Source organism: Monodon monoceros, unplaced genomic scaffold (genome assembly GCF_005190385.1).
Source record: "Monodon monoceros isolate NGI ecotype Baffin Bay Population unplaced genomic scaffold, NGI_Narwhal_1 Super_Scaffold_7, whole genome shotgun sequence".
Taxonomy (NCBI): domain Eukaryota; kingdom Metazoa; phylum Chordata; class Mammalia; order Artiodactyla; family Monodontidae; genus Monodon; species Monodon monoceros.
Genome location: NW_021703784.1, coordinates 100,340,615 through 100,354,406, shown reverse-complemented (window position 1 = coordinate 100,354,406; position 13,792 = coordinate 100,340,615). Strand labels below are relative to the sequence as shown.

The 13,792-nt window shown below is 48.2% G+C and overlaps 1 protein-coding gene across 1 annotated transcript; it reads right to left on the bottom strand.

Annotated features, from left to right (window-relative positions):
* Nucleotides 1–3,905: 3,905 nt before the first annotated feature.
* SPDYC (speedy/RINGO cell cycle regulator family member C) lies at nucleotides 3,906–5,633 on the bottom strand. Its single transcript, XM_029207098.1, has 6 exons — nucleotides 5,492–5,633; nucleotides 5,168–5,226; nucleotides 4,820–4,905; nucleotides 4,545–4,716; nucleotides 4,119–4,461; nucleotides 3,906–3,940 (listed from the first exon to the last, which is right to left on the bottom strand). Exons 1-6 carry the CDS (start codon nucleotides 5,631–5,633, stop codon nucleotides 3,906–3,908), a joined length of 837 nt encoding a protein of 278 aa, XP_029062931.1.
* Between the last annotated feature and the right edge of the window lie 8,159 nt (nucleotides 5,634–13,792).

Here is a 13,792-nt window from a genome sequence, read left to right as displayed (position 1 = left end):
GGGAAGTACCTTTGGGACCCACCCCCATCCAAGGGGAGATGCCTGGGGGTGGGACTAGCCCTCAGAATAGAGGTACAGATTTGGGAGTCACCGGCCATCGGTGCCACCTGAAAGAAGTACGTAGAGGCAGGGGACAGACACTTCATTCTGGACACAAAGATGCTTCATAAAGATGTCTGTTCTTAAAGTAATCTATAGATTTATCGAAATTAACAATTCTAGGGACTTCCCTGGCCATCCAGTGGTTAAGACTCTGCGCTCCCAGTGCAGGGAGCGCAGGCTCCATCCCTGGTTGGGGAACTAAGATCCCGCATGCCGCGTGGTGTGGCCAAAAAAATAAAAAATTCTAACAGATTTTTTAAAATTCTAACAGATTGTTTGAGGGGAAGAGGGACTAGAAAAGCTGATTTAAACTTCATATGGAAAATTGAACAAGCAAGAATAGCCAAGAGGGACTTCCCTGGTGGCACAGTGGTTAAGAATCCACCTGCCCATACAGGGGACATGGGTTCGAGCCCTGATCCGGGAAGATCCCACATGCCGCAGAGCAACTGGGCCCATGTGCCACAACTACTGAGCCTGCGCTCCAGAGCCTGCAAGCCACAACTACTAAAGGCCGTGAGCCTAGAGCCCGTGCTCCGCAACAAGAGAAGCCACCACAATGAGAAGCCCGCACACCGCAACTAGAGAAAGCCCGTGCACAGCAACGAAGACCCAATGCAACCAAAAATAAATAAATTAAAAAAAAAAAAAAAAGAATAGCTAAGAGACTCCTGAAGACAGGAGACTAACCCTACCAGATATTAAATCCAATCTATAATAATTAGACGTAATGAAGAGAGGTACTGATACACAAAGATCAATGAAAGATAGAAAAACCTAGAAATAGATCCAAATGCATATAGAAATTTAGTATAAGAGCAGCAATTCAAATCTGCTGAGAAAAGATGAGTTTTTCACTAAAAGGCATTACAAAAATGGGCAGGAATTTTGTATATGATAAATTCCAGATGAACTCATGATTTAAATGTAAAAAATGAAAACAAAAATACAGCCAGCAGCTAAGGGAGACAGTCTTTTAATCATCTCAGTGTGGAAAAGGTCTTTTCAACTATGACACAAAACCCAGCAGCCACAAAAATTTATTTTACTACACTAAAAAATCTGCATAGCAAAGTTAAAATGATAAACCAAAGAAAATACTTCCAATTTACATCCTGAAAGGCTACTTTTCCTTATATGTGAGTCAGGTACCAAAAACAGTGGCAAAATGGGCAAAGACAAGGACAGTTCACAAAAAAGTAGACAAAGAGCTCGTAAACATGAAACAATGCTTGAGCTCACTCAAAAGAAAAATACAAATTAAACCTTCACCAAGACACCATTTTCTACTTAGCAGTTTGGCAAACATAAAACAATCTGGTACCTCACTGATTGGTGAGTGTTCTGGAAAACAGCCTTCACATGCTCTGCTAGAGGTTGGGGGGGAAGGTCAGTACAGGCATAGCCCCAACAGAGGGACATTTGGCAAAGTCCTTCAATTTTGACTTGACCTTTGGCTGAACAATTCTTCTAGGAATTCACTCTACAGATACCTTTTCACATTTGAATAATGCTGTTCTTACAAGGTCTTAGTGACTCTCTATAGCACTGTTTGGAATAGCAGAAGTGTAGAAACAAATGCCAATCAATAGGAAAAAAGATACATTATAGTACATCCACACAGAGGAATACTACACAGCTGTCAAAAGGAATGTGCAGACAAGGAACCATCTTTAAAATACGTTGATAAGTACACAGTAGGATGTATGGAATTCTCCCACTGGAGTGTTTTAAAAATGGGGGTGGGACATATATGCATATTTGGTGTGGTATCTTTTTTCTGACACCACGTCTCACACCAAATAGCTTTTTTCCCGGATACCAAATACATGCGACGGATCCACACCAACTCTCCAAAACCATCTAGGTGCCTACAATTCAATTCGGACACCAGTTGCCAGAGTTAGCGCAGACCCCATGGGTTAAGGGCTCAGTTCCACAAGATGCCAGCCACAAATGGAGTGCCCAGGTGACCCACGCTCCTGTCTGGCCGACTACAAATTTGGGGATGCCCACAACACCCCTCCTCAGGCCTGATAATTCAGTAGAACGCTCTCAGCACTCAGGAAGGTGCTTTACCTACTGTTAACAGTTTCTTATAAAGGATACTCAGGAGCAACCAAATAGAAGAGATTCATAGGGCAAGATGGGGGGGGTGCAGGCGGAGCCACCCTCCCCACAAACTCCAAATCTCCAGTGCCCTGCCCCTCCTGGAGGAAGTAGGGAAGCTGAAAGTTCCCACCCTCTAGATCAGTTTTTCTGGTGATCAGTTTTCCCCCATCCTGAGTAACCTCATTAGCATAAACTCAGGTATGATCCAAAGGCGCTCATTATGAATAACAAAAGACACTCCTGTAACTCTGGAAATTCTAAGGGTTTTAGGAGCTCTGTGCCAGGAACCAAGGACAAAGACCAAATATGTATATTTTTATTATACCACATTTGGTTATATACATTCAGATTCTTTCTCTGGAAGGACATGAATTATTACTTTCATTGCTTCCAGGAAGGGGAACCAGATGGCTGGGAGTCAGGGGTAGAAGGTGACACTTGGTGCAAAATTCAAAACATACATGTGAATATATTACCTATTTGAAAAACTCTTACAAATACTTTACAGTCCTTGTCATGGCTTCTAATGGTCGCAGTCTCCAGGCTTTACCTCCTTACTTCTTGGGAGCCACTCATAGAGAGGCAGGGGAATCACGTCCAGATTCCTCTGCCACCTGACCCTTTAGACTTCTCTGTCTTGTGTTCCGGCCGCTCCCCAAACGTACATTCCCCTCTAGCCTTTCTCTGGGCAGCAGTTCCCTCTACTAGTAACACCCACATTTGAGCTCTACTCTTGAAACGTAGTTCTAAACCCTTCTAGGATTAACTCATTCAAATCTCAACCGACACCCTTTTTAGTGTAATACCCATTTTACAGATGAGGCAGTAGAGGAGATTAAATAACAGGCTAAAGTCACACATAAACCTGGACTTTGAACTTAAGCTGTCTGGCACCAGAGACCAAGTCTTAATCACTACTCTGGACTGTCTTTCCAAGAACACTGTTCCTCACCACCAGCACCCCAACACCACCACCCGAGCACGGGCAAACCTGACATTGTTCAAGGCCCCGTTCAAATGCCAGCTCCTCGGGTGAGTCTTCCCTGCTCCCCAATTAACAAACTTACTTTGGGGAAGGGAGAGGGGGTCTTGTATTATAATAATTACATTATATTCGATTGCCGCCCAGAGCAAGGACCAAGGCTCTTTCCTAAATAGACCTGACCCTGCAGGCATTTCTAGACTGACAATGGAACCGTTTTCCTTCTGAGCATTTTTTTGTCCAGTAGGTTCCAGACCCTTTTCTAAGGACTGCATATACCTCATCTCATTTAGTCCCATCTGCACTGTGTGGATCTCACCATCCACATGGATGTTAAAAAGGGGAAACAGGCTCAGGATGACTGGTCACGAATGGGAGGAGAGGAGCTATTACAGGACCTGTGCTCATGGGTCTCCAACCACTGGTACCTAAACCTGGCAGATGCCCCTCTCCCGGTAGCTCCCTCCCTACCCCCACCCTGGGTCAGGGACCCAGACTAGGGCCTAAGCACAGTTGGTGTCCTGTGGACATGAATTTACTTGAGGAGTCAGGTCAGAGTGCGTACAAGTTGCAGGTTGGGAGGAAGGGGCAGGGGGCATGGGCAGCCCTGCCAGCCTGAGGCCAAGTAGACAGGAGGCCGGAGGGGCCCCAGCCAGTAGAGCACTGGGTCAGCAGGCGAGCAGACGGGCTGTTCTTCACCCTGCGAGTGTCAGCGCCGAGGGCATGGCAGCAGCTTTGAGAAGACTGGGGGAGGAAGGATGGAGAGAGGCTCAGAGGAAGCTTGCCAAGCCCAGGCGGCTAGGAGGTGGCAGGGCTGGACACATGCCCAGGTGTGCTGGACCCCAGGCCCCTCCTTCCCATTCTGCTGGCCCCGCACCTGCCCCCCAGCCCCTCTCAGCTCCCCCTACTGTACCCTACTCACTGTGGAGGGTGTAGGTGCCTGGCTCCAGTTGCAGCTGGGTGGGCAGGACAATGAGGAAGGCCCCACTCCAGGAGTCTCCAGCCACTGAGAGACAAGCTTGGGAGGGAGGGCGGTGCCGCTCAGGGTTTTGGGAAGGGCACTTGGATATGACAGGCAAGGGGCAGGGGTGGTGGCAGCGGTGGCTGTGGCAAGGGGGCAAGCCACACAGGGGACAGTGGGGTGGCGAGAGGCCGGGGCCCCGGGGGAGGGGGATCTGGGCCTTTGGGTAGCTCCTCTGAGCCCTGCCGTGGTGGGGATGCCTCTCCCGAGTCCAGGCCCAGTGGGTCGGCTCCTTGGCCATGACCTGGCATGAGAAGAGTGGATGGTAAATGGGAGGTGGGAGGTCCAGCCTCTTTCCCCCACCCCAGGGTGCTGGTGGGACCTCACCTCCTCGCAGCTCTGGCGTCTCACCACGGCCCTGAAGCCCATCCGTGCCCATAGCTTGTCCCTCTGACACAGGAAGTCTGACACTCGATGATGCCAATCTTGGCCCAGGGCCCACAGAAAAATCACGCTTTTGGGGTCCTCCAGGTCTTCCTCCATGTCATTTGCAAGGTACCTGGCCACAGAGGCAGGGGGCAGGGAACACAGGCTGTAAGCATCTCCCTGCCCCACCCTGCCACTCCGAGTCAGGGTCCCCATCACGCGCCCAGGCCACTCACAGTGCCAGGAACAGATTGCTGTGGGTGTACTCGCTGAGCTGCAGGTTGGCGCGCCGGAAGTAGACCAGCACCATGGCCAGGAGATACTGCAGACACAGAAATGGGGAGAGTTAGAGTGAGGCACTGGGTGGGGAGGGGCTGCGCCAGCCCCTTCTGCACCCAAGGAAGTTCTGGTGGGGCTAAAAACTCTGGGGTAAAATGGTGGGGAGGGGCCTGCAAAGAGATGGGTTAGAAGGGAGGTGCTCCCTCCACCAGACCAGAGGACCCAATGAATTAGCAGCACCGGAGCCCCACTAATTCAATCTTCCCCAAGCGAGGCTGGCCTCTGCCCCCACTGTGCCCTCTCACCTTATCTGAAATCTGGAAACAGGGATCTTTGGAGAGGAAATCCTGGAGGAAACTGTGCTCTGGGGGTAGAGAGGAGAAACGGTGGACTGGGGTTACCACCCCAACACACACAAGATAAGAGGGGCAGTAGCCGTTCCAAAGCCCAAGCCTCCCCTGAACCCACTTTCTGACATGACACTCCCCACCTGCCAAACTGGGGCCACCTGAGAAGAGAAGGGACAGAGGCTGCAGGTGATTGCACGGGCAAGCTGAGATCCCACCTCCCATATCTGTTCACGCTTGGTCCCCACGGCCCCTGCCGTGCCAGCCCCCAAGTGGACTCACCCAGAAGGCTGAGGAAGGCCTGGAGCTCCTCGTGCCGGCGGAAATGGAAAGACTCACCCCCCTCCCCTTGACGGCTCCAGCCCCTCAGCTTCACCTGAGTGCCAACCGCAGGGATTGTGGCAGGATCTTGGGCATCACTCATCTCTTGGGGGGTGGGGGTGGGTGAGGTGGGGTGGGACGGGGTGACCTGTAAAGGAAGCAGCCCAGGACTTCGCACTTACCCCACTGCCCCCCAGAAGTCAAGGGGATCAGCATGCTGGCCTGACAGATGACCTCTGGGAAGTGGAGGCATGGGAAATGGGGGCTCAGAACAGAAGGAAACTGAGATGTGGCGCAGCGGGTGGGGGAGGGGGCGGGGATGGGGGCAGAAAAGCAGCAGAGCTCCTGGAGGCTACAGCACCCTCCCCCCTCCTCCTGGCACCCCAGACCAGGCCAGAGAGGAAGAACAGCAGCAACAAACACCTCTGAGGGCTTCCTAAGTGCCTGAAGCTGTGTTAAATGCTTTAAGGACATTATCTTATTTCATCCTGGTAAGTAGACCCATTTTGCAAACACGGAAACTGAAGCATGGAGGTCTCACGGCCACTTCAAGGTGGAGCCTGTCTGACCCCAAAGCCAGAGTTTAACGGCTCCTCTTGTCTCCCACCTCACAACAACCCCCTCACCCTTCACCAAAGCGGCAGCCCTGAAAGAACCAGCAACCCTTTACCGCCCAGAAGGAAAACTGAGGCCCAGAGAGAGGAAGGTTATTGGACAAATACTGGGGTTTAGGGCAAGTTGAGGTGGGGCCACCTCAAACATTTTTAGCTACGAAGAAAGAGACTCCAACTATGGGGCTTAGGGGAGGGACCCCTCCACCACCCCTCGGTCAACCTAGGGGCCTCCATCTTGCTTCCCACAAGCAGCCCAGCCTCTTCCCTCCAGAAGCATTACCTGAGCTCAGGAGTTAACCTACAGCGTGACTCCAAGCCCAGCCAGCGCATTTATATAGCCCCAGGGCTGCCCCGCCCCCGCAGCCCTCCACCAATCAGGCCCCTTCCTGGGAAAGGGTGGGGCTTCTCGCCATCACCACCCACCTCTACCTGGAGAAAATCCAGTCAGTTTCCACCACTCGTCTCCCAGCTGCGGCTCCCCAAGGTAAAATCTCCTCCAAAGTCTCATCACCTACAAGAGGGTTGATCTCATCACCTACAAGAGGGGTGAAGGCAGGCTAGCTGGACCCCACAGCCTGAAAGGCAGCAGGAGCCCCTCTCGGCTCTTTACAAATGCAGAGCCAAGGCGCGGGGCGGGAATGCTACCGGCCTGGGCTGAGGCGAGCGGCTGATGAGTAAGATGGGATTCAGGGATTGGGCCTCGCTGGGGAGGGGTCGCTGGATGTGTCTGTGTTTGTTTCAGATCCAGGAATCCCCAAACCTGGGAGCCAGAGAGGAGACTGTCTTGGCGTGAGAATTCCCAGGGGCCACATCCTCCTCCCAAGGTCTTTTAGGGGTATGGGGAGCCCGGCCAGCAGCTCCAAGGTGGGGGAGGAAGGCTTTGCCCAGGACCACCTAGCTCATCCTCTCCACACCGCCACCCCCCGCCCCCGCCACACACACAGCAGACCTTAAGCCTTTTCATCTTCACTGGCTCAGTTACGCTTTACAGCCGGTTGTATTGGACAGTCAGAACCTGCATTACTTTCCATATGGGACAGGTGACATTTTTTCCCTATTTTTTTTTTTACTGTGATAAAATACACATTACATAAATTTAACAATATTTACTGCCTTAAACTAACTTTTTAAAAATAAATTTATTTATTTATTTTTGGCTGTGTTGGGTCTTTGTTGCTGTGCACGGGCTTTCTCTAGTTGCCGAGAACGGGGGCTACTCATTAAGGTGGCTTCTCTCGTTGCAGAGCACGGGCTCCACGAGCACGGACTCAGTACTTGTGGCGCTCGGGCTTAGCTGCTCCGCGGCATGTGGAATCTTCCCAGACCAGGGTTCAAACCCGTATCCCCGGCATTGGAAGGCGGATTCTTAACCACTGTGCCACCAGGGAAGTCCCTGCCTTAACATTTTTAAGTTCACACTTTTAAGTACTCACTAAATGCCTCCCCATTTCAAAACCTTCAACTGAGGACTCGGGGGCTAAGAAGGAAGGAGAATATATAAAACTCGAAGTCATCGGACAGGATGGCAGTGAGATTCACTTCAAAGTGAAAATGACGACACATCTCAAGAAACTCAAAGAATCATAATGTCAAAGACAGGGAGCTCCCATGAATTCACTCGGGTTTCTCTTCGAAGGTCAGAGAATTGCTGATAATCACACTCCAAAAGAACTGGGAATGGAGAGAGCAGATGTGATTGAAGTTTATCGGGAACAAACGGGTGCATTCAACGGTTTTGATATTCTTATTTTTTGTTCTTTTCCCTTAATCCTTTTTTATTTTTTTTTATTTTTTTACATCTTTATTGGAGTATAATTGCTTTACAATGGTGTGTTAGTTTCTGCTTTATAACAAAGTGAATCAGTTATACATATACATATAATCCTTTTTTATTTTTAAAAATAGTTCCTTGTAACGTGGTGTTCAAACCAGAATTGAAAACTGGCACCCCATCTCTTTAAAACATCTGGTAATTTGAATTCTAGTGCCCACCAGGGAAGTCCCTCATCCTTTCATTTTCTTAACATTGTTTTCACAGAGCAAGTCTTTCATCTCGATGATGTGCAATTATCAATTTTTTTTTTTTTTTGGTATGGATTGTGGGAGGGGTTTCAAAGGCAGGATTCTCCCATCCCCCAAGACCTCAAGAAGCCCCAGAGAGTAGACAAAACCCAAGAGAAGAGGCAGCCAAAGGCAGGCCACTGTAGAAGAAGGAGCCAGAGGCCTGGGGCTTCCAAGCTGCTCTGGTCAGATGTGTAGGAGGCCACGCTAGGGCAGAGAGGCCTCTGGGTGGGGAGGTGGGCAGGGCATGGGAGTTGTAGATGAGGGGGATGAGCCCTGAGTGGGTGTGGCCAGAGGACTGCCATAGATCACAGATCCAGGAGGCAGAGGGCAGCCACCCTTTCAAGCCTGGTTCTGGTGCCCCTTGCCTCTGCACACCCTCCCTGATTTGCTCCCTGAATTGCCTCATCTATTCCACTGGCATTGAATCCCTCCAGGGGTTCCAAAGTTTCTCGCAGCCCTAATGCTCCTCCAAGTCCACACCTGTACCTCCAGGTGCCTCTTGGACACCTCCACTTGTTTTCTCCAGGTACCTCATTATCTGTCCCCATGAACCTGTTCCTTCCTCAGTTTCCCCATCTACTTACCAATAGTTGATCAAAAAATTTAAAACAAACAAACAAACCTGAGAGTCATTGTTTTTAAGTAAACTTTTTATTACAGCACAGCAGCCAGACAGTAAAGTGCACAGATCAGAAATAACTAACTGGGGACTTCCCTGGTGGTCCAGTGGTAAAGAATCTGCCTTACAATGCAGGGGACACAAGTTCAGTCCCTGGTCAGGGAACTAAGATCCCACATGCTGAGGGGCAACTAAGCCCGAGCGCCACAACTACTGAGCTCGCACGCCTCAACTAGAGAGCCTGTGTGCTGCAAACTACAGAGCCCACGTGCTCTGGAACCTGCGCGCCACAACTATACAGCCCAGGCGCCCTGGAGCCTGCGCAGGCCACAACAAGAGAGAAACTTGCATGCTGCAACGAAGAGCCCGCACACCGCAAGTAAGACCCAATGCAGCCAAAAATAAAATAAAATTAAATAAATAAATAATTAATAAATCTAAAAAAAAAAAAAAACTAACTAACTGGCTTGGGAATTCCCTGGTGGTCCAGTGATTAAGACTCTGTGCTTTCACTGCCGAGGGCCCAGGTTCGATCCCTGGTCGGGGAACTAAGATCCCACAAGCTGCATGGCACGGCCGAGAGAAAGAAAGAACTGGCTTGATGAATTTTCAGAACACTCCCGTGGAGCCAGCACCAGATGAAGAAACAGCACATCACAGCAGCCCCTCATGCCCCCTCCTAGGCTCCAGTCCTCCCCACACCGCCAAGGTTAATCACCATTCTGGCTTCTATCATCACAGTTAGTTTTGCCTGTTCTTTTTTCGTTTGTTTCTTTTGGCTGTGTTAGGTCTTTGTTGCTGCACGCGGGCTTTCTCTAGTTGAGGAGAGCGTGGGCTACTCTTAGTTGCAGTGTGCGGGCTTCTCATTGCGGTGGCTTCTCTTGTTGCGGAGCACGGGCTTTAGGCGCACAGGCTTCAGTTTTGCAGCACGTGGCCTTAGTAGTTGTGGCTCACTGGCTCAGTAGTTGCGGCTCGCGGGCTCAGTAGTTGTGGTTCATGGGCTTAGTTGCTCTGCGGCATGTGGGATCTTCCCGGACCAGGGCTCGAATCTGTGTCCCCCGCACTGGCAGGCGGATTCTTAACCACTGCTCCACCAGGGAAGTCCCAAGTTTTACCTGTTTTAAAACTTGATGTAAATAGAAGCACACAGTAGGTCTGCTTTGGGGGGAGATTCTGTCAGGCTGCGTGTTCCTTCCCCTCACTGGGCAGTGTTCTCTCAGATGAGTATTCGGAAGTATTTCTACCTTCTTTCTTGCCCCCAACATCAAATTTATCACCGCATCTTATGGATTCTAGCTCTCTCTCTAATCCATGCCTGCCTCTCCTCCCCACTGCCTCCCTTGGCCAAAGCGGCCTCATCTCCTGCCTGGACTATGTCAACACTCCCCTAAACAGTCTCCCAACTTCCTGTGCTCCCAGCTCTTTCTAGAGCTGGAATGATCTTTTTAAAATAGTCCTTTTAATAAAGCACAAAGTTTTAACTATAGCACTTATTTGATCACTGTCTGCAATCATCTTGCTTCCTTATTTACAATACTGACTTCTCATGCATTCTTCCCACCAGGTCAGTGCCTTCAGGACAGGGACCTTGGACTACCCTGGTGGTCCGGTGGTTGAGACTCTGCACTTCCACTTCAGGGTGTGCGGGTTCATCTCTGGTCGGGGAACTAAGATCCCACATGCCACACAGCGTGGCCAAAAAAAAAAAGAACAGGGACCTTGCAGCTTTGTCAGTCCCCAAACCCCCAGCCTTGACTCAGAGCCTCCTGTGTAAGCATGTTGCTCACATTTTTTGGATGAATGAATGGTTTACAAGGCCCTTGCTCATCTCTCCAACTGCACCCCGACCCTGCCCCTCCATCACCATCTTCCAGCTACAGCAGCTTCTTTCAGTTCTTCTGTCAACCCCATCCTCCCCCATCTCCACCTCCACCCCCAGTTGCCCCAGGACCTTCATATATGCTGCCCCCTCCCAATAGGACAAGGTGTCCTTCCTTCTGGGAGGATGCTACTCCCTACTCCATGTATGCTTACTCACGTGGTTTGCTTCAGTCAGTGGAATTTGAGCAGAAATTGTTTTAAGAACTCCAAGGTGGTTCTGCACTTCCCCTTTTCCATCTGCCCCGGGTCAGGTGTACCCCGGGTAGTGGCAGCCTCTCTAGCCTGGCGTCTGGGATAAAGAAGATATGGAGCAGACCCAAAGCTAAACAGTAAAGGACATGGAATATGAATAAGAAATAAACTTTTTGAAAAAGAATATATGTATAACTGAATCACTTTGCTGTACACCTGAAACATGGTAAATCAAATATAATTTAATTTTTTAAAAATATTATTTTACAATCTTCTTTTTTAAAAATTTTATTTATTTATTTACGTTTGGATGCGTTGGGTCTTCATTCCTGTGCACCGGCTTTCTCTAGTTGCAGCGAGCGGGGGCTACTCTTCGTTGCGGTGCGCGGGCTTCTCATTGCAGTGGTTTCCCTTAGTTGCGGAGCACGGGCTCTAGGTGTACGGGCTTCAGTAGTTGTGGCTCGCGGGCTCAGTAGTTGTAGCTCGCGGGCTTAGTTGCTCTGCGGCATGCGGGATCTTCCCGGACCAGGGCTCGAACCCGTGTCCCCTGCATTGGCAGGTGGACTCCTAACCACTGCACCACCAGGGAGGCCCTCAATTTCTTTTTAAAAAAGGAGACTCTTGTTAAACAACGTTTTCTCTAATTCCTCTAACAAAAAAAAACTTGTTTTTGAAAGCCACTGAGATTTTGGAGTTGGGTATTATTGTATTGGATTTCTATTTGCTGCTGTAACAAATTACCACAAACTCAGTGGCTTAAAATAATACAAATCTATTATCTTATAGTTCTGGAGGCCAGAAGTCCAAAGTGGGTCTCACTCTGCTAAAATCAAGGTGTCAGCAAGGTATAATTCCTTCCGGTGGCCACCACATTCCTTGGCTAGTGGCCTCCTTCCTCCATTTTCAAAGACAGCAGAATAGCATCTTCTGACCCTGACTCCTTTCCCACTTTTAAGGATGCTTGTGATTACATTGAACCCACCTGGATAATCCAGGATAATCTCGCCATCTCAAGGTCCTTAATCATATCTGTGAAGTCCCTTTTGCCGTGCAAGATAATATGTTCATGGTTTCCAGGAGCTGGGATGTGCACATATTTGGGAGGTCATTATTCTGCCTACTACATTTCTCACAGCATAATTTCTACTGAGCTAACTAATATACTATTTGTAAAATAATTGCACTACAAGTTAGAGGCATATGTCCATTTACTGCGTTTTGCTTTATTGCACTTCACAGATATTGCATTTTTTACAAATCGAAGGTTTGTGACAACTGTCAACAAAAATAATGAATAAACAACCTATAATAGGAATAGAAGAGTTGTTTTGTTTTGTTGTTGTTTGTTTTTTTCTTGGCTGCATCGCACGGCTTGCAGGATCTTAGTTGTGGGATCTTAGTTGCCCCTGGCAGTGGAAGCGTGGAGTCCTAACCATTGGACCACCAGGGAATACCCTAGAAAAGAGTTTTATTTGAGCCAAACTGAGGGCTAGAGCCCGGAAGCCAGCTTTCCAGATTACTCTGAGCAACTGCTCCAGAGAAGCATGATTTTCAGCATGGTTTTATATCTTGCCAGAACAAAGAACATTAAACAAATCAGGAATACATTTCTTCACGGTTTCAAAAAAAAAAAAAAAAACAGACCAGCAAGTATACAGCAAGTCAGTATGGCCTTAGCATCTGGGAACCGGTCTTATCATCAAAGGAGGATCAGCATTGACATCCCAGGAAGAGAGGCATTTAATCATTATTTTAAACATGGACATTCTTTACTTCTGGTCAATGTGTCTTTTTATTTAATAATTAAAGGTACAATGTATGTTTGATAGGCCACAAACAGGCTGTTTTTGTTAGCATAAAATTCAAGTTAACTCATGTATAAGCCAGAATGACTTCCCCACACCTCAATATGTGAACGTTTCTTTTATCACAACCATGTGTCGAGCTAGTCTATCAGTGTAATTTTTTCAACAGCATTCACTCACTTCGTGTCTTTGTGTCACATTTTGGTAATTCTTGCAAAACTTCAAACTGTTTCATTATTATTATATTTGTTATGGTGATCTGTGATCAGTGACTCTTTGGCTCCGTTGGGTCTTCCTTGCTGCGTGTGGGTTTTCTCCAGTTGCAGCAAGCAGGGGCTACTCCTCGTTGTGGTGCACAGACTTCTCACTGCGGTGGCCTCTCTTGTTGCGGAGCACAGGCTCTAGGCGCACGGGCTTCAGTAGTTGTGGCACACAGGCTCAGTAGTTGTGGCACACGGGCTTAGCTGCTCCGCGGCATGTGGGATCTTCCCGGACCAGGGCTCAAACCCGTGTCCCCTCCATTGGTATTCTTAACCACTGCGCCACCAGGGAAGTCCCTGTGATCAGTAATTGGTGTTGCTATTTCAAAAAGACTATGACTCCCTGAAGGCTCAGATGATGGTTACCATTTTTTAGCAATAAAGTATTTTTAAATTAAGGGTATGTACATTTTTTTAGACATAATGCTATTGTACTCTTAATAGACAATAGTAGAGTGTAACATAACTTCTATATGCACTGAAAAACCGAAAAATCTGTGACTTGTTTTATTGTAATATTCACTTTACTGCAGTAGTCTGGAACCAAACACACACTATCTCTGAGGTATGCCTGTATTTATAAAAGATACATATAAATATAAGGATATAAAACGTTTGGAAACAGAAGGATGGAAAAAATATCAGGCAAATGTTTACTAAAAGCTGGAATAGCTATAAAGTATGAGTATCAGAAAAAAATAAATTTCAGGTTAAAAGCATTACTAGGGAGAAAGAGCATGCTTACTTAGTGATTTTTAAAATACACAGCAATTTTAAATTTATTTATTCTTAATTTATTCTTAAAAGTAAGATTAACAAGCAATAAA

Bases quoted from the DNA above. Each gene is read 5' to 3' on its own strand.
- SPDYC (XM_029207098.1), bottom strand. From the start codon at position 5,633: ATGAGTGATGCCCAAGATCCTGCCACAATCCCTGCGGTTGGCACTCAG. The intron at 5,227-5,491 runs GTGAGTCCACTT...CTCTACCCCCAG, and splicing joins GGCCTTCCTCAGCCTTCTGG to AGCACAGTTTCCTCCAGGAT. The intron at 4,717-4,819 runs GTGAGTGGCCTG...CTCTGTGGCCAG, and splicing joins AGCAATCTGTTCCTGGCACT to GTACCTTGCAAATGACATGG.